At 48.9% G+C, this 20,327-nt stretch overlaps 2 protein-coding genes across 3 annotated transcripts; both read left to right on the forward strand.

The window, feature by feature from the left end:
• The first annotated feature begins 5,191 nt into the window (after window positions 1-5,191).
• On the forward strand, window positions 5,192-7,832 carry s100b (S100 calcium binding protein, beta (neural)). The gene is made up of 3 exons (XM_086202532.1): window positions 5,192-5,280; window positions 5,532-5,675; window positions 6,303-7,832. Exons 2-3 carry the CDS (start codon window positions 5,538-5,540, stop codon window positions 6,447-6,449), a joined length of 285 nt encoding a protein of 94 aa, XP_086058658.1. The 5' UTR covers window positions 5,192-5,280; window positions 5,532-5,537; the 3' UTR covers window positions 6,450-7,832.
• A 669-nt stretch (window positions 7,833-8,501) lies between these two features.
• On the forward strand, window positions 8,502-13,701 carry LOC147272845 (uncharacterized). Of its 2 annotated transcripts, none has more exons than XM_086202531.1 (4): window positions 8,502-8,672; window positions 10,965-11,319; window positions 12,398-12,433; window positions 12,525-13,701. In XM_086202531.1, the coding sequence occupies exons 2-4, from the start codon at window positions 11,025-11,027 to the stop codon at window positions 12,734-12,736; spliced, it is 543 nt and encodes a 180-aa protein (XP_086058657.1). In that variant the 5' UTR covers window positions 8,502-8,672; window positions 10,965-11,024; the 3' UTR covers window positions 12,737-13,701. The 2 variants fall into 2 exon arrangements, with proteins under 2 accessions (XP_086058657.1, XP_086058656.1); XM_086202530.1 differs by having other exon boundaries at window positions 8,506-8,672; window positions 10,960-11,319.
• Window positions 13,702-20,327: the final 6,626 nt, after the last annotated feature.

Below are 20,327 nucleotides of genomic sequence, written 5' to 3' on the forward strand. Positions count from 1 at the left end.
ATTGCAGTAGCGGTCCTGTTCTGTATTACATCGTGTATTTATCGATCCATTTGGAATATTCCAAGGTTTTGGGGTTTCGGGGCACAGATACGGTCAATAAATACAAGAATATTAGTTGATAATCTGGTCTTTCTGCTGCTTTTAACCTCCTGGTGCGCCGCCGCCGCCGTTCTGAAACCGGTTCTGATGCTGACTGCTGGAGGAGCTGCAGCTTTCAGGTGTTTTAATGAGGGCTCAGACAGCAGGCCGCCGCCGCCACTGTCACATGATCATGATGAGTTCATGTTTTCTGTGCGTTTTTATGATTTCTGACTTGACGAAGTGACGTCGCTGCAACGGGAACGTGGCTTCTTGTCCTTCCTGCTCATGAATCCCAAGCGTCGCCGGGAGAAGACCAAGAGTTCCTTCTCTCTGCGTTTTACAGCCTGGAAGTCCGAACTTCTCAGTCCCAGTGGTTCCAGTAAAGGTGTGCGGGTCCTGAGCTGGGATTACGTCTATCAGTTGTGGTTTGAGTGCTGCGGGTCATTGTTTCCTGGGCAGTAATCCCGGCACTCACGGCGGCGGCGTGCCAGCCCCGCGGTGCCTTTCAGGGCTGACGGCAGCTTAGCGTCGGCCATATGGTGTTGTGCTTGTCAGGAGCTGTTTTTGTGTGTGCGGGGGAGGCGAGAGATTAGCTTTGTGTGGTCGCTGCCACGCTGGGCGCTCGCTGCAAGACCGCAAGATATACACCGGAGGTCGTCACTGCTTCCCGCCACGCAGCAACACACACACACACACTGCTAGCAGTCAGGGAGGAACCTGTAGCACCCGTTCACACCAAAGTGTGGATTCACAGCCGCGACGGCGGTACAGAAATAAACCGAGTTTGTCAACTTGACTTCAGACTTTTCCTCTGGAGGGGAAGGTCCAGATCCTAACCTGGAGACCGGAGGGTCACTGGAGCACAGCTGTCTGGGTTTGATGGAAAAGTGAAGGCTTTCACAGCTGTAAATGTTGATTGAATGAACTTTATTTCCAAATATTAAAGCTAATTTCACACATAAGTGGTTGACAACTGCAGACTTCCCTCCACATCTTTCAACCTTCGTGGAAAGCACGTCACCCGCCACTCATTCAGCTGCAGAGCTGTCCTTCCCCTGTGGAACTCAAATTATTCTGCTTTTCACTTTGGACAACTGGTGTTTTCATGCTGGGCTTTTATTTTGACAAATTATCCTCACTTATCAAATTTCCACTTAACTTCCTGTCACTTCTTTCTCCTGCTGGTGTGTCATTGCGTTCTGCCTGGTTCTGCCCACATTTTCCACCTGGTTTGTGTTTTTCTGTTTGGACTCACAACTCTTTGGTTTTTCCTGAACCAGAATTAACGGAATTAATGCCCGACAGACAAAAGCAGCTGGAAAATCGAACCCACAGATGGATTCTAATTTGAGTCTTTTAAGAGTTGGCCCGTGGCATAAACTCTCAGGTCACTGAAATTTCACATTTACGGACTCGTCGTTCTAAAATCGACTTGATGTTGGAAGATTCAAGGTCCAGAGAAGCTGAAACTTCAGGCTTAAACATCTCAAGCCCCTAAAAACGGCGTCTGGGACGGGCGAACCTGAACCTTCTGCTTCATCATCCACGCGGCGCCGGGGCGACGCTTCCTCCCGCAGCACCCACACTTCCACCGCCCGTGTGATCCGATTCCATTAACCAGGCGCCGAGCTCAAGCGGCTCCGGTGACCCAGCAAGGTGGAGACGCCAGAACACGCGGACATGCATGCAACAGCGATGACTTTCCAATAAACGCCGCTCACCCTCCGCACCTTTTTCTCCCTCTTCAATAAGAACCAGACTTTCACACGAAAGGCGTCGCTTTTCAGGAAAACTCAGCAGATTTTATGAAAACTTTACAGTTTATTGATCGATGTGAGAGCCAGCGGCGCCAGCTGGACCTCGTCCACGCCGTGAGTGACTCATCGCGACCTTCGCTCAGTCCGCGTCTGTCGGGCTCAGATAAAACCTGCTTGTTGCCTCCTGGTTGGTTTCCATCCGTCCAATTAGTCCAAACTGGAAGGAGGAAGTAGATATGTAGGCCATCAGGTGTGTGTGAGTGTGTGTGTGTGTGTGTGTGTGTGTGTGTGTGTGTGTAGGATGGATGCTCAGATCCAGGAGCCTCTAATCCGATCGGGGGGGTGAGAGTGGAGGCTGGAGAGGATTACGGGATTAGGGAGGAGAAGATGCGACATGAGATGGCCACTCTGGCAGCTGCGGCCCTGTACGCTGACACATTCTGGGTCGCCATGGCGATGGAGACGGCGCCCATTAAAATCTGCTGCAGTCTCGGTGGTGATCAAAGACTTTCAGTAGATTATAATCTGACTGCCTCTCAGATGCACGCTAACGCCATCTTCATACTGGCGTTCTTCAACACGAAGCCCTGATTTTGTCTAAATGAACATCTAGCAATCGATTTCTCCACGGACCTTTGTCACCTTTTCTTTGGGGTCAAGTGAGAGTTGTCCGAGGTCATCTTGGTTCCGACACAAGTGTGTGTGTGTGTGTGTGTGTGTGTGTGTGTGTGTTCACGCTATTCCTGGAAAAGAACAGGAAGTTGGTCCTGCTGAAAAGAGGAAACACACATCGTAGCTCAACGGAAAGATGAATCGGCAGACTTTGAGTGTAACAGCACCGCAACAATCCCGCCTCCACAGCGTGGAGCGGCCGGAGAGCTGTAGAGGCCACGCGTGTTACAACCTGACATGGAACCTTCTCTTCGCTGCTCTGAGGTCATTAGAACGCCGTGTGCTGGTCTCAAGATGAATGCTGCTGTTTAAGAGTGTTCTGGAGACAAGAAGGCAGACAATCAACTCTCCGGAGCTCCAAGCGACAACCGCTGACCTTCACAAATCACCTGAGCGGCTTGATTGCAGCCATAACTCAGGCTAGCAGCCAGCACGGTGGCGCTCCCAGCTGCCTCTGGAAACACCTCCTCCTCTGCGTTCTCCAGTCTTGCACTGGACGTCGGTAGAAGCTGTTGACAGAAGCTCACGAACAGACAGATTCAACATCCAGAGTTTGAGAGATTTCATCCACGTCCTAAAACAACTGAACTTTTCCCTGAAGCGAGCTGATGGTGTGTGGCGGGAGGCGTGGACGGGCTGGGAGAGCGTTTCCAGTCAGCATGAGGCCTTCGGTTTGAAACAGATGTCACCAGCAGGATTTCAACACGAGGAGCTGCTGCCCTCTAGTGGTTCCCTTTGTGAGGTTACAGGGATTTCATTCCTCCGTCCAACTTGCTAAAAGCCCGGAGTGAAGAGGTCAAAGGTCAAAGCACGCAGACAGAGGCACAGCAGCCATGTAGAGCTTAGAATCAAACCATGAGAGGAGCTCAAAGTGCTGGAGTTAATAGTTGTGCGTCAGCCAGGTGATGACTCAGCGATCTGTTCTTCTGCCCCCAGCAGGAGGCGCTGAGCGGTTGCCATGGCGACGGCATAGCTCGAGGAGCCACGCTGGCTCTCGGGGCGCCTCGGTCGTTTTCTGTCTCTCTGGAGAAAAATGCAGAAGGACAAAACCAAGCAGCGAAGACAAATTCAGGACAAGTCTTTTGATGACTTCAGCCCTGAGTGGACGTCCCCTCACCATCTTCATCTCAGACCTCATTCCCAGTTCCTTTAGGAGCTCTGAGGCCCAGACGGACGCTGGGATGCTGACTCTCACGCCCGGCGCGTCAAACTGGTCCATAGAAAGGCAGAATCTGTTCTTTCAGCGCTGCTGTCTTAGAATGACTCGGCCCGTTTGGCCTCACAGGGTCTCAGTGTCTGACGCGAACAAAGACCCGGTCAGTGGTTCCACCGCGTGAGAATCTGGCGCCACACAAAGGCACGTTCATCATCATGTCATCAACAGCTCTGTTGTCCAAGATGCTGCCTGACTGGAAATTCAGAGTGGAGGAAGGTCAAAGGTCAGAGAGGGCGGCTCAGAACATTGTGGACTGGAGTGAAACCTGATGGCACCTGCTGGGGGAATTTACACAAACTCAACAGATTTTTGCTGCTTGTGTGAATTTGGTCCGGTCGAGGTCACGCAAGGTTGTTTACTGCAGAAACTTGGGCGTTCCGAACTTCTGCCTGCTTGGCTCCAGCAGATGTGTGTGTGTGTGTGTGTGTGTGTGTGTGTGTGTGTGTGTGTGTGTGAGTGTGAGAGAGAGAGAGAGAGAGAGAGAGAGAGAGAGAGAGATAGAGCTGTGTCCAGGCACACGTCTGGCCAACTTCACCCGTGAAAAGAAGGCGATCATTAACATGCACGGCCACACGCTTCCTCTGAAACAGGCCTTTGTGGCCCAGCAGATGTCTGACCAGCAGCAGGAGAAGCAGATCGATGGTATACGACGTACAGAAGGAGGCGGCTGGCACTTTAACGCCCGTTTGTTCCTCTAAATTCATCTTAATTAGCCGCGAGCTGCTTGGCAGGACTGTAAAAATACATTTCAGTCAGAAACTCTGCACCTCCAATGAATCAAACGCTCTCCAGGAGATGAATGACGTCTGATTAGCGATTCTTGATTGCAGTCTCACTCTGAGAGCACTGTTGTCACAAATGGCCACAGAGAAAAGCTTCGCGATGTCGTTCTTTACACCTGACAAGCACCAACCTGGGGTTCAAATTGTGAAAAAGTACAAGAAACTGCTCAACCCTGCTGGCCGAGCCGGGCCGGTCCCTCGTCTCATTTATGTCTTTGTCAAAATTCCAAATCAATTAAAAAAAAAAAAAAAGAGTAAACAAGGTTTGGTGTGAACTTTATTTTCAGTTAATGTTCAAAAAAGTAATTTTTAATATGTTTCTTATTACGGTTGTGGTCATGGTGCATGTTTTTACTGGCACCAAGAGGGGAAGTGAGTTTGAGATGCAGAGACGTCCCAGGCCGTCTCACACACGTGTGAGTTACAACATGTGATCCGTTCACATCAGGACGAAACCTGAGATTTATGAAGGGAAGAGATGCCGCTGCCGGAGTCGTCGCCGCCTGACTGGCACGCGCCAGTTTTCCACCTTCCATCCATGCTGTCCTGTTTTCTCTCCCGTCCTCTGCTCCGTGTTAAACTTCTTGATGGGACTCGCCCCGTCACTGCTGGTCCTGCAGTGGAGTGAGGGGAGGTGGAGGGACGTGATTGGTGGGCCCGGCTGACCTCAGCAGGGCCCCCCCGACACCCCCACCCACCACGCCGGCTCACTATAAAGACCCCAGTCCAGCCTGAGCCGCCACTCTCCAGCTGCTGGCCGACTCACACTGAGGTAAGTCCCCACCAGCCTGCTCCCTCAGCAGCTGCAGCCTCCAGGAAGCACTGGGCATCACAGATGGGACAGGACCGGTCCGGTCCGGTCCGGTCCGGTCCGGTCCCGTCCTGGCTCTGATGTGTAGCAGCACACTGATGGAGCAGTGGTGGTGCTTCTCAAGATCAGAACAGAAAATCTGACCTGCTTTCGTACAACAGGAGAGAAACTCTAGTTTGAGATTGTGCGACTCAGGAGGCTTTGAACGGCAGGTGACCATGACGGACCTGGAGACCTCGATGGCCACCATCATCACCGTGTTCCAGAAGTACTCGGAGCGGGAAGGAGACAAACACAAGCTGAAGAAGAGCGAGCTGAAGGACCTCCTTCACGACGAGCTGCCGGAGCTGATGGCGGTGAGGTGAACGTAGATTAGACAGATGAATTCCAGGATGCGCTCGTTGGATTTGGTGCCCCTCCCTTCCAGCTGAATCTCATTTAAACACGTCAACGATTTCTGTTATTTTCTAGCTACATTTTTCAACTTTGCCTACTTATTTGGATTAAGTATTCAATATTGATCTACCACAACAGGTTCGAACAAGTAGAAGCGATTGAAAAGTTCTGATGAAGAAGATGGACTTGAAAAACTTGAATTCATACAGCAGGGAATAAAGAGGATGTGGCGTTTTTCAGTTTAGTCTGTATTCACTGTTCGCAGCTCAAGTGTTGTTTGTTCAGGACATCAAACGCAACAGCAGCAACAGAAACGATCAAGTCCACGACGCCAAACACCCTGTTTGTCATCATTCCTCTGTTCAGGTTCCCAGACCTGCGTCTCTCCAGCAGCGCGGCGGCAGCGGCTCAGTCAAAAAATCCCTTAAAGCCTTCACAACGAATTGATGATCAGAATATTGAAATGAATCTAGACTCCAAAATGAGTTAAAGATCTTAAAAGGATGAAACAATTTTAATTCTCTAACCCTAAGATTTGAGGATAGAGTGAATAAAACAAAGTCTAACCAACCGTGTCCTGCCTGCAGCACGTCAAAGACCAGGCCACGCTGGACAGCCTGATGGAAAGTCTGGACGCCAACGGTGACGACGAGTGCGACTTCCAGGAGTTCATGACATTCATCGCCACGGTTACCATCTGTTGCCACGAGTTCTTTGTGCACGAGGACGAGTAGGTGGCCTGAGGAAAGAGGGAGGCTACAGTCAATAACCCTGAAGCAGAAGCTGAGCACCTGTTGATGGTTTCAGACGAGGGTGGAAACATTCTCCGACCAGCAGCCAGACATTAGCATGGCTGGCTAATAGTCCTGTTAGCCTGCTAGCCTTTTGGCTGGAAATCTACCTGTGCTTTAGACATCCCCTACTTGTTTTCCAAATACCTAGATGTAAAATGTTAAAATATCAGATTGTGGTGTGAAAAAAAGATCTGGAAAACAAAAATTAACTAAAGTTTTGGCACTTCAATATCACTTTAGAGGCTAGTTAGCTGCAGAACTCTTCCACACAAGCGCTACCTTATGGTGGCGCCAAGCTTCTTTGGTTAAACTGTGAGTTTTGTTTCATTAGCAGTTGAGCTAGCTAAGCTAACACAAACAGACTGGCACTTTACATGAGCTTTTACTAAACAAAACTCTCAATGAGACAACAAATAGGACCTGAGAGAGGCTGTGTGACTGGCTAGTGCTAGCCACTCCAGCTAATTTAGCTACTTGATGGTTAGCTCAACAGCTAATTGCTAGCCCCCCATTCCTGTTTTAGGCATTTTTGGGTGTAATTTCCGTTTGGCCTTCATAACGATGGGACTGGCCAAAATTTTACCAAGTTGAATTTAAATGAAACAAAAAAAACTTAACAAGTGCAAACAAGAATCACGTTTTGTGTCTTTAATTGAGGATTAGGCTAAAAGGTTAGCATCCAAAAAGTGCTACAGGAAGACCCGCTACACCACGTTTCCTCAGAGTACATTCAAAAGGAACAAACACATGATGACTGCACAGGAAATGACAAATGCACATCAGTATAAATTACAATTTGTCCGCCATTTGTGGATACGGGGCGATTTTGGTTGGTCAGTCACAATTCTAGCGGCTTTAGCTTATAGCACCTTTTTTAGCAGTTTGTCACTGTAAAACTGGCTGGTTTACTTATAAAAAATATTATTATTTATTACAATAATCAATAGTCAATCATTCACTTTATGGTTTTTGAAAAGGAAAAGGAAGTAGTTTAAATGGTTGGTAAGTCTTTTTGTTCAACACATAATTTGAATGTACTTTTTGTTACATTTTTGATGAAGACAGTAAATTAGCCGAGCAGCCGTCCATCCTTTTAGAGAGCGAGTAAATCAAATGTTGAGCTTATCGGTGATATCAAGGACATTTCTTTCTTCTTCGAAGTAGAAAAAACAATCCGAGTGACGCTGATGGAACAAATATTGAATTATAACTTTCTGTAAAGTGACAGATAGAAAATTGGGAAAGTTTGTATGCAAAAATGTGACCGTGTGGAATGTGTTTGTTGGTTTTATGAGCTGAATTAAATTATCCATGTGAATCTTGTCTTGAGTTCGAGGATGTTTTGTTTGTTTTTTTTGTGAGAGGAAGATGATTCAACGCAAAAGACGTCACCAGATGGTAAAGGTACGATCGTCACACATGAACATAAATGTTAATGTATAATAAAAGTCACAAATAGCCGTCATCAGTGGACCAACACCGGAAGCCCAGCTCTTTCATCTAGAGACAGAGATGCTTCTCACAAGCAAAAAAACATGATCCTAAAAGTCTGTTCATGAAACAAATTACAATATTTTTGGGGTTTTTCTCTCTCCCAGTTCTGAAAGGTATTGACTGAAGTTGCTCACGTGTAAATAACACTTCCCTGAATACCAGTTGGAACCTTTGTGAGGCCCAAACACAGCCCAGTGATGTCGTGTTCAGGGACAAGAGGTCAGAGTCCCGTCGACGAGAGGCGAGACACCTCAAAGGAACTGGAAGCGGTCCAGTTGACGAGGATGTAGGACTGAAGAGGAGCCAGGAACCACAAGAACCAGGCTCTTCAGTCAGTTTCTGTGCTGGCCTGCAGATGTTTCCTCGTTCATATTTAATTTTTTTAAAGTTGACGTGTGTGTGTGTGTGTGTGTGTGTGTGTGTGTGTGCGTGTGTGAAAACAACTTTAGGAGTGATGTAAGAGCCGATGTCAGCTGCTTGTTCAGACATTTGCAGGCTGTTTAGCATCAAAGAGGCGGAGTCAGCATCAGGATTGGCCTGCAGGAACAGACCCCGACCCTGGGGACTGACACCACACCCGAGAGTGTGTGTGTTTGTGTGTGTTTTTAAGCGTATGCTCTGTTGCGTGTTTTTCTTGTTCTTCAAATGAAGCTCTGACTCTGAGATCTGGTGAGTTTGCTGTCCTTGTTTATGTCTCTTCATAATCTTCATGGTGTCGCTGCTGCAGCTCAGCCGTTACACCCTGGTTTGTCCGTCAGCGTCGTTATCAGCCAGCAGCTTAGAGACCATGCTGACAACTTGATCTCTAGTCACTAACCCAGTTTAGAGACCATGCTGACAACTTGATCTCTGGTCACTAACCCAGCTTAGAGACCATGCTGACAACTTGATCTCTAGTCACTAACCCAGCTTAGAGACCATGCTGACAACTTGATCTCTAGTCACTAACCCAGTTTAGAGACCATGCTGACAACTTGATCTCTAGTCACTAACCCAGTTTAGAGACCATGCTGACAACTTGATCTCTGGTCACCAACCCAGTTTAGAGACCATGCTGACAACTTGATCTCTGGTCACCAACCCAGCTTAGAGACCATGCTGACAACTTGATCTCTAGTCACTAACCCAGCTTAGAGACCATGCTGACAACTTGATCTCTGGTCACCAACCCAGTTTAGAGACCATGCTGACAACTTGATCTCTGGTCACTAACCCAGCTTAGAGACCATGCTGACAACTTGATCTCTGGTCACTAACCCATCTTAGAGACCATGCTGACAACTTGATCTCTAGTCACTAACCCAGTTTAGAGACCATGCTGACAACTTGATCTCTGGTCACCAACCCAGTTTAGAGACCATGCTGACAACTTGATCTCTAGTCACTAACCCAGCTTAGAGACCATGCTGACAACTTGATCTCTGGTCACTAACCCAGCTTAGAGACCATGCTGACAACTTGATCTCTGGTCACTAACCCAGCTTAGAGACCATGCTGACAACTTGATCTCTAGTCACCAACCCATCTTAGAGACCATGCTGACAACTTGATCTCTAGTCACTAACCCATCTTAGAGACCATGCTGACAACTTGATCTCTAGTCACTAACCCAGCTTAGAGACCATGCTGACAACTTGATCTCTGGTCACTAACCCAGTTTAGAGACCATGCTGACAACTTGATCTCTAGTCACTAACCCAGCTTAGAGACCATGCTGACAACTTGATCTCTAGTCACTAACCCAGTTTAGAGACCATGCTGACAACTTGATCTCTGGTCACTAACCCAGCTTAAAGACCATGCTGACAACTTGATCTCTAGTCACTAACCCAGTTTAGAGACCATGCTGACAACTTGATCTCTAGTCACTAACCCAGCTTAGAGACCATGCTGACAACTTGATCTCTAGTCACTAACCCAGTTTAGAGACCATGCTGACAACTTGATCTCTGGTCACCAACCCAGTTTAGAGACCATGCTGACAACTTGATCTCTGGTCACTAACCCAGTTTAGAGACCATGCTGACAACTTGATCTCTGGTCACTAACCCAGCTTAGAGACCATGCTGACAACTTGATCTCTAGTCACTAACCCAGCTTAGAGACCATGCTGACAACTTGATCTCTAGTCACTAACCCATCTTAGAGACCATGCTGACAACTTGATCTCTGGTCACCAACCCAGCTTAGAGACCATGCTGACAACTTGATCTCTAGTCACTAACCCAGCTTAGAGACCATGCTGACAACTTGATCTCTAGTCACTAACCCAGTTTAGAGACCATGCTGACAACTTGATCTCTAGTCACTAACCCAGCTTAGAGACCATGCTGACAACTTGATCTCTAGTCACTAACCCAGTTTAGAGACCATGCTGACAACTTGATCTCTGGTCACCAACCCAGCTTAGAGACCATGCTGACAACTTGATCTCTGGTCACCAACCCAGTTTAGAGACCATGCTGACAACTTGATCTCTAGTCACCAACCCAGTTTAGAGACCATGCTGACAACTTGATCTCTGGTCACCAACCCAGTTTAGAGACCATGCTGACAACTTGATCTCTGGTCACCAACCCAGTTTAGAGACCATGCTGACAACTTGATCTCTGGTCACCAACCCAGTTTAGAGACCATGCTGACAACTTGATCTCTGGTCACCAACCCAGCTTAGAGACCATGCTGACAACTTGATCTCTGGTCACCAACCCAGCTTCCATCGTAACAGCGCGAGGAATATTTGAGGGAGGGAGAAACTCTTGATGTTAACTGGGAAACTCCATAAAACAGAGTACTCCAGAGTACTAGTCAGAGACCTCCACAAAGAGGTTCTATTGCTTTTAGTGTGAAAACACTGCAAATATCAAGAGGAGAAAGTAGTTTTAGTTGGGAAGTAGTAGTTGATATTCCTCCATGTTGCCTTCATATCAACCAGCTGCATGCTGCTTTTCTTCAGCTCAGGCTGACGCCATCCTGGACGAGTGACTTGGAGCTGAACTACCTGAACCTTTGACCCCCCACATGGTGTCCCCGACTTCTACACCTGAACCTGGAGCCCCCAACATGGTGTCCCCGACTTCTCCACCTGAACCTTTGACCCCCCACATGGCGTCCCCGACTTCTGCACCTAAACCTGGAGCCCCCCACATGGCGTCCCCGACTTCTGCACCTAAACCTTTGACCCCCCACATGGTGTCCCCAACTTCTGCAGCTAAACCTGGAGCCCCCCACATGGTGTCCCTGACTTCTGCACCTGAACATGTGACCCTGCACAGGACACACCCAAGTCTTGCACCTGGAATAAAGACGGCGACTGGTGAGGACAAGGACAACGAGTGTCTACTGGTGTCTGGGGGGGGTCTACAGAATGTGCAGAACCTGGACCGTCCCAGATTCGCCACTAGATGTGATGATTGATAGCGAGTTTTTGTTGTTTGCCATCTTTCTCCTTCCGACTTGCTCACGTCCCCATCTGTCCATCAGTCTCTCCTCCTTTCTCTCTCTCTTTATCTCTGTCCCTCTCTCTCCTTCTGTCTCTCTGTCTTCCTCCATTCTGTCTTTGTCTCTGTCCATCAGTCTCTCCTCCTTTCTCTCTCTCTTTATCTCTGTCCCTCTCTTTCCTTCTGTCTCTCTGTCTTCCTCCATTCTCTGTCTTTGTCTCTGTCCTGCTCTCCTGCTCTCTCCCCGTCCCCACTGATCCTGGATCTGCTCCACCTTCCTGCTGGTAAAGGAAGGTTCTGGTGGCTGCTGTTGCAGGATGTGCTGCTGATGGAGAATTGTTGGGTGGAGGTTCATTGAAGGAGGGAGGTGCTGGACCTGCTCTACTTGGACAGAGTCAGGACAGGACTTTGGTTGGGGTTTGGTGCCACACTAATAAAACTGACTTGACAAGGATATAAAATTTGAGCTCAGAGAAGAAAAACACCTGACTGAATATTTTCATCAGGTCTGTAATGGACATGTAAATTACACACATACACACACACACACACACACACACACACACACACACACACACACACACACAGGGAGTGTCTTATCAGCCTCGTACCAGAGAGGAGTATGAAAGAAGTGTGACGCCTCGGGGGTCTGTCACCATGGAGATAAGAGCAGCTGGCTTTCTTTACCACGGCGGCAGGGCTGATCTGGGCCAGAATGTGCCAGACTGTACCAGACTGGGCCAGACTGGGCCAGAATGTGCCAGACTGTACCAGACTGGGCCAGACTGGGCCGTAAATATTGATAAAAACCCTTTGTAACTAACCTTTATGCTGGAAGCCATCAAAACATCATGATGTCATCAGGCGATCATGTTTCCAGCAGCCAATGTGAATGTCCGTCCGGTTCTCGATGACACGAATGATCCGGCACTGATTCGGTTTTCTGTCCCGCAGACGCCAGCCAGGACAGCCTCGCAGCCTTGGTGGGAGGTGAGAACCATCTTTGCTCTGGAGCTTCAGGAGGCTCCTCTCTCGATTTGTGTTTGTCCGTCTCTGACGTGTTCGCCTGTGTGATGTTCAGGGCTGCTGGGGGGCTTCCTCCTGCTCGGCCTGCTCACAGTCCTGCTGCTGTGGTGCGCCTGCAGACACCGAGGCTCGTACCGCACCAACGAGAAGGGCCGCGGCGATGATGGCGGCTATGATGACGATGATTGCGACGACAGCGGCGGCGATGATGAGGATGAACCTGTGGGCTCTGAGGTGGAACCTCTGGAGGTCAAAGAGGTCGAATAGATGGACTCAAATATGGACTCTGTTGCCTTGACGACCGGAGGGGAGCCTTTTGAAGGAGAATAAGTTGTAAAAGACAGAAGTTTTAATAACATTCAGCATCAGGTGACGCTTCAAACATTCCAACATTCAATTTTGCCTTTAATGAAAGATTTTTCTCAAACTTTTGATAAAACAAAAACAAATTTGGCGATAATTTACATTATTCTTCGTCGCTTATTTCAAAAACCTTGAATTCTCAGAGACAACATGGAAGGTTCCCACTCACCAAGGGGAACCCATCCTGGCACACCACCACACACACAGGATACAGGGACCAGTGGCACACACACACACACACACACACACACACACACACACACACACACACACACACACACACACACACTAGGACCCCAGCTGTAACATATCTCAGTGTTGCTTCTAATTTCTTCCCTTCTTCAAACAATTTAAACCAGAAAACTGAACAGAAAGAGGTTCAAAATCCAAGTGGCAGCAGGAGGCATTTCAAAGCAGAACAATGACACTGAAAATAACATGAAATTCTTTATAAACTGTAACAACTGCATCGTGACGTTCAGTTACAACCGCAAGATCCACGGACAATTCAGTTTATCAAACCTTAGATAACCTTTAACACTATTTTTTAAATTAAATAAGCTACAAATGATTGAATATCAGTAGTTTCAATCCAGTAATTGTTCCTGTGGAATTTCTTTTTAACAATAATCTATGTAATTCTTGCCATAACTCATCGAATATTTCCCTCCCTGATTCGCCATTTTTGAGTTGGCATTCAAACGCGTGTACTACATAACATGTCCACTAGAGGGCAGAAGAAGCTGCAAACTGCGACTCCAACAGCTGAGTTCACTCATGAAGAGTTAGAGGGAAAATGTCAGTTTGTCGAATCACAACCTCAGATTAAATTGAATCACGTGTCCCTCCAGTAAAGTGTCCTACCTTTCCATCCGCTGAGTGATTTCGTCTGCAACCTGAGTTTCTTCACACGTGGCTCACGCCCCTCCTCCAGACGTGTGACGTGTCTCACTGAGGCGCTCACACCTGCAGCTGCAGATTATTCAGTCACAGCGGCGGCGGCGACTTCCTGCTGAAGATACGACACACAGGCCACGTCACTCTGAATCAGATACGAGAGTGAGTGTGAGTGTGAGTGTGTGTGTGTGTGTGTGAGTTCATGTGGCTGATTTTGTTTTTGTTTGTTTGTTTTTTTGTTGAAGACCGACAGAATAAAGAAAAAAGGAAAACAGTTTTTAGAAGTTAAAAACTCACTCAAGACAAAATGAGAGCGTGGACAGAAACTCAGTCGCGTTAAATCAGTCCTGCAGGGACAAATTTCTTTTGTTAGGGTGATTTCTGTCTCATTAAGCCGCAGCAGCTGTTACAGCGCCATCCAGTGGCCGCCATGCGATACTGCAGCCCCAGATGTATGTGTGTGTGTGTGTGAAGAAGAGGAACCAGCAAGCCAGGACTGATGGTTTGGTCTTCAACTGGTGCAGCCCCCTGTGTGGGTCTGGAATGAACCTTTTGGACTGGAGCTGATTTTTCCTCCTCCTGCTACTTTGATGGCAGCAGTCCAGTTTGACCCTGATGATCATGTGACCACAGGAAATGTCACAATGGACAAAAAGGCGTTTTTCTTTTTCTCCTGGCTGCAGTTTGAAGAGTCACCGTGGCGATGAGTAATTCTCATTTCTTCATTCCTGGAGCAGCCAAGCTTCCCAGCAGCTGAGCCAAGGAGGGAGGGGGGAGGGAGGGAGGAGAGGGGGTGATGTCAGCGTGTGTGGTCCGGCCTTCGACCTGCACGCCACCATGCCGGTCCTCGCGTCCAGCCGCTCCTCTGGCTGGGGTCCCCTGGTGCACCGTCATGGTTTCTGCTACACTGATGGAGAAGCTGATGATGTCAGAGAGGCGTCAGGGTCTCGTGATGAAGCCGACATCAGTTTCACCCTCGGCGCTCTTGGAAAACGCCTGGAACGAACCGTGAGCCGGGCCATGAACCAGAGATTTCTCTCTCCTGAACCTTCCATGTTGGGAAAATTTGCAATTTCTGAACTTGAAGCAGTTTTATTGACACTTTATTTTTTTAACGTCGTCATAGGAACACCTCTGTTTCAGTAGAAACTCTTTAGACACTCAAACCAACTCTCGTGACCTTGGCGCAGGCGGCACTGATGTTTTGATGATGTCATCTTTGATTAGAAACTCGTGAGATCAATGGACGCGGTGGTCCTGTGATTTCCTGATCTTTCGGTCTCAGCTCCGATCGAACCGACGCAGCCCAACTCAAAGGGCTGTTTTTTGCAGCGTCTCGCCCGTCACTTTCTTTACCGCTGTTTGGTTTTGGCCTCATTCGTCCTGCGAGCAGCTGCTGATGTTTCAACTCTGCTGACTCACGCCGACTGATGTGATGGTCGATTAACTCCTAGCTGGATGAGGCTCCCTGAGCGACCTGATCGACCGCAGTCTGAGCAGGTGAGGACTTCTGTCATCATCAATCACAAGTGACTCGCTGACAGAGACTCGGCCGAGTCAGAGCTGAGTCAGCAGGCCGCCGAGGCGGGAATGAGCTGGAGTTGTTTTGAGCAAAGAGATAAAACCCCGAAATTCCCCGGAGAGGCGGCTAATTTCTTGCTGTCTTTTCCAGAGGAGGGAGGTTTGGCGGCAGCGGCGGTCCCTCCAGATCATTACTGGAACATGAAAACACATCCATTTCTTAGCCAGTGATTTATTTCACCTGGTTCTAAGAGGCTCATTTCCTGCAGCCTGGTTTCCATCACTGGAACCTGCCATTTCTCCCCTTCCCTAAAGAAAATAGGAGCAGCCGTTAATGTTGCAGCCTGAACTGATGGCTCTCCATGTGGAATTTAGCGGGCGGGAGCCGGTGAGCTGCTGTCACTCTGCATTCAGATCCTGGTGGGTCTCTCTTACAGCGGTTTCCACCTGCAGCTAATCGCTAACGAGCTCAATAATCAACCGTGCAAATAAGGCGACTGCCACCAGGGACCCACGTCATCATCTGAGGGTTCAGGAGTCATTCTCTCATGAAAATATAGGCTCAATAAAGAATATATATTATTATATTATTTTAATGAAATGGAGCAAATGCGGTTTGGTGGCAGTGAGGAGCCCAAGGTTCTGTTTGGGGTAAATGTGCAGACTTTCTTGGGTCAGATTCACACTTGCAGCACCACTACGAGCCACACGAGGGCGCTTGTTGCTGCTTCTGTGCAAATAAAAGTCAATGAATAACGTGGAAAAATCTTCAACAAATATTTTAGCGAGTACGATAAAAAACTTGAGCTAAAAATGATTCATTTAATCTCTGTAGATGACCTCCTGTGGTCTACCTGCAGTACCGCCATAGTCCACCAGGGGGCTGCAGGCCATCCTGATGGTTACATGAGTAGCTCAAGATCTCCAGATATCAGCATCAATAAAATTCTGAAGTCTGAGTAACTTCAGAAGGTCAGGACGCGTCACGAAACCAAAAAGAAAAAATCTGAAATTTTGCAATTTCGTCTGAAATCACAAATCCTGGAGATGAAAACCGAAAACAGATGTTTGGGGTTCCGCTGCTGCTCTCACGTCTGGAGACTGAAGCGTTTCCCTCAGGGCTCCATCAGCAAACAGGCAATCTTCAGGGCAACTCTGAATTCTGAGGGTGGTCCTGGAAAGTCCTGGAAGGTCATGGAGACACCTGAGTGAGTCACCTGGGAAATCATGAGAGAGAAGAGTCTCAAACTGCAGATTTTATTTTGAAGGGGTGAGTGAGTTCATGGGACGCCGCCGTCACATCGCTTTTGTGTGTGTGTAGTCCAGCAGACCCCCCCCCCACCTCTCAGAAACACACACACACTTTTAAAAATTCATACACCACAGCTTGTGTGTGTGTGTGTGTGTGTGTGCGTGTGCGAGCAGGGGAGTGGGGATGTTAATCAACCCCAGATGAGCTCAGAGTCAGCATGTGATTGTGTGTCGGTCTTTTTGAGGAGCCGTCTGAGTTCCAACCCTCGTGAGGACATTTCTGGTCCTGAGACGCCGGCGCACACCAGTGGGACCAGTAAGACTTGGTCTGACTGGTTTGAAGGTTGAGGTCAAGGTTTGTTCTCGAAAAGATTGCTGTATGAATCTGTGTGTGTGTGTATGTGTGTGTGTGTGTGTGTGTGTGTGTTGGCCCTGAGCCTGAGGTTTTGGGGGGCCCGGCACTCGGGACGAACCTCGCCAGTCAAGACTGTTATTTCTGCCGTTACACACACACACACACACACACACACTTCCAGGCAGCTCGCTGTGAAGTCACCACCTGAGAATGTTGGGACAAGGAGGCCGCAGCAGCACCTTTGCGTGCGAATAGAGATGTGTGTGTGTGTGTGTGTGTGTGTGTGTTTGGGGGAGGGGGGTACGGGGACGCCTCGACTTGGCTTCCTGAATATTTCTGCATTCGCACCAAATATGAAACCAACTGCAGCGCCAGTTTGCGAGTGCAGCGGTGGAGGAGGACCAGAGAGTCCTGTATCAGGCTCCGCCCACCGCCAGACCACCAGCCTCCTGGTTTTTAAATAAACAAACAAACAACCAGCGATGACAACCAGTAATCAGAGACTGCGTTTGAGGTCAATCGCTGTACAAACTGGAGAGCACATCGCCAAGGCCGCATGATGTCACCCAGGAGCTCAGAGACCAGGACTCAACCAAACTCCATGAAAAAAAACAGCCCTTTTCTCCTCATCTGAGTTAGAGATCTGAACCTGAATGGAGGGCCCTCTTTGACCCTCCGTGGGTTCCTAGCTGGACGCAGGCGGGCTCCTCTCATCAGTCCGGCTGCTGCAGGTCCAGACTGGCGGGGGTGAGGTGGAGGGGCAGAGGGCAGCTCAGCGCTCCAGGGTTTGTTTTTCAAGCCTTCTTCCTCAGTCCTCTGGACTCATTTCATCTCTTACCAAAAACGCCAGTTCATTTTCCGGAGGTTTCATGCTGGCCAGGAATGAGTCATCAAATCTTCAGGGTTTGGAAAGAAACGGCATAACCCTCCGAGGAGAGGAAAACATTTCCCAGCATGCTCGGTTACTCACATGGCAGGATGATGGATTGAATGCTCTTCCAAATAAATACATGAAACAAAATCTGCGCTTCTCAGGTCAGCGATGAGGTTTTTGTTCAACCCCTCGTTATCCAGGGGAGGTTGTTCAACAATGCCGTGATTCTGCTCCATAAAGCTGCACACATTATCGTCTGGAAGCGGCCCAGTCTGACCACAGCCCGCCGCCACTGTCAGCTACTGGAAGCTGCCCAGCGCCGCCACAGCTTGCCGCCGCCATACAGCTAATTGGATGTTAAGTGTCTTGTTCGCCGCGGGACCTGAGGAGGTTCCTCACTCCGGGGGATAGTGAGTCGGCCACCAACAGCTTGTTGTCTCAACCTGTGCAAGTGCTTCCTGGGTTTTGCTGTGGCGGCCTGTGAACCTGCGGCGGCCTGTGGACCTGCGGCGGCCTGTGGACCTGCGGCGGCCTGTGGACCTGCTGTGGACCTGCGGTGGCCTGTGAACGCGGCCCATTTCAGTTGGGCTCATTAGGAAGTGGGTCACGAAGCCTCAGCGAACTCCTGATGTTATGATGAGAGCTTCCAGGTTAGCAGGTTTAGCCTTTAGCTTAGCTTCACTGGCACAGTTAGCCCCGTGCGCGTAGCTTCCAGATCCCGCGTTGCACACGATAGACGTTGAACGCTGCTCGCGGTTGGAGAAAGTCCAAATTAACCACGCTAAGGCTGCCATCTTGGTTTTGTGACGAGATCTCATTTTGTTCTGTGACTGTGATTCAGTTCAAGGATGTTTGGGAGGCTGATGATGTTGGCCTGTTGTCAGACGTGGCGCTGCGCTGTGCCATAGCCGTCTGCTGTTTCTGGTGTCATGGGGTGATCGTTGTCGTGACGACCATTCTCCAGCTGCACATCCCCGCCCCTTTGTATTCCTCTTTATTGCTCAGGTTGTCTCAGGGGTCAAAGGCGAGCCGTCGCCTGCGAGCGTGGCTTCATGAGCGTCACGTCTCACGATGACCAAACAGATAAATGAAGGTTTCCGACGGGAGGTTTGTTCGTGGCCGTCCTCGTCTCAGCCGTTCAGTTCAAGGCCTCGTTCACGCACGCACATCCAGACTAAAACACACAGGAAAGCACATATTCATCAAAATCTCTCTCACACACACTCGTCCTCAGATTCATCCCCCAAAACAAACAAGCCTTTATCGTCTCCGCGGCAGCTGAGGGTCGTAGGAGGAAGCTTTATTTGTTTTTCCTCCTGATTTGTGATCTCGCTGCTCGCTGCGGCTGACAGGACGGCAGAAGAATGCCTCCACTTCAAACAGCTCGCGGGCCGCGCTGGCTGCTGGCGAATCATTCCTCTTCTCAAGCACTTTGACCTCAACATGTGAAGGCAAAGTGGCCGCCGCTCCAGTCTCCACTGGGATGGGGGGGGGTCGTCATTCCAACGCCTCCATGCAACACCTGCTCGCACCAAATACAGTCATGTGACACCTGAGCGTGTCGGATGATGAACAAACCAGCACAGTTCTTCATCATCGCTGGAAAAATAACCGACTCGGGTCCGCAACACGGAAAAATCAGCTGCTACTGAAGAAGACGGAGAAGATCTGGAAGTAAAAATGTCCTGTCAATAAAAACATTTATCTGAGGACGCTTTCAATGTGCAGACGCAGCAGCCCAGCGATGTGCGGCGGTGGCGGCCTGGCGGCTTAAATCACACGTTTGCAGGGGATCTTTTGGAGAAAACTTGATTTTGACATTTTTAATAGAAAAGTCAAAGGCAAACATGGATGAGGAGATGCAGGATGTGCTGTTTACTTGTCTGACGTTTTCTTCTTCTCAAAGTTACCGATCGTAACTCTTGGGTTGTGTGAAAGAATGATTGACTCACTGTCGCCTCTTGAGGAACGGAGTGGTATTACAACATGAACTCCACCACGGCTAACGTCTCCTCAGCGAGCCCCCACGTGTTTTCGCGTACTCCTCCCTGCGTGGAGCTTTTCCCCTCAACAGGCTGTCCTTTCACTTGCACTGCTGTCCTAAAATGGCACGTCTGGCACGTCTTGGAGGACAGACAACATCAGATGTCACACAAAAAAAACTTAAAATATCAGAATAGGACACAAGAGCAAGGGATTTGTAAATCGTTTACTGGGGAACTCTTTTGTCCACATTTAAAAATACTTCTTCTTCGTCTTTTAGGGCTTCGTACCTCCACAGATCAGGATATGAGGTAGCAGCTCTCGTCTGATAACTCTTCCCCTCAAACAAATTGCTACAAATTGCCAGCGGCACCGCAGCTTAACGAGCGGTAACGTTCAGCTGTGAGGTATAAATAGGAGCTGTGGGGTTAAAGTACAGGGTGGGAGGCAGCGAGGTCACAGGTCCAGACGGTTCTGTGCGAGGGAAGCCGGCGTCGTGGGAGGGCCGCGCTTATCTTTATTTAGCATCAATCACTTTTCCTCAAACGAGCAAATAAATCTGTCGCTGAAGTGGCGGCATTTCATTTTTTTCACCGGTCGTTTCTAGCTTTGAT

This window comes from Aulostomus chinensis, chromosome 1, assembly GCF_037954235.1.
Source record: "Aulostomus chinensis isolate RoL2024-O1b breed Wild chromosome 1, RoL_Achi_v1.0, whole genome shotgun sequence".
Classification (NCBI taxonomy): Eukaryota; Metazoa; Chordata; class Actinopteri; order Syngnathiformes; family Aulostomidae; genus Aulostomus; species Aulostomus chinensis.

Coding starts and splice junctions, on each gene's coding strand:
- LOC147272845 (XM_086202531.1), top strand. CDS start 11,025: ATGGTGTCCCCGACTTCTACACCTGAACCTGGAGCCCCCAACATGGTG. Junction 11,320..12,397: donor TGGAATAAAGACGGCGACTG/GTGAGGACAAGG, acceptor TCTGTCCCGCAG/ACGCCAGCCAGGACAGCCTC. Junction 12,434..12,524: donor CCTCGCAGCCTTGGTGGGAG/GTGAGAACCATC, acceptor TGTGATGTTCAG/GGCTGCTGGGGGGCTTCCTC.
- s100b (XM_086202532.1), top strand. CDS start 5,538: ATGACGGACCTGGAGACCTCGATGGCCACCATCATCACCGTGTTCCAG. Junction 5,676..6,302: donor AGCTGCCGGAGCTGATGGCG/GTGAGGTGAACG, acceptor TCCTGCCTGCAG/CACGTCAAAGACCAGGCCAC.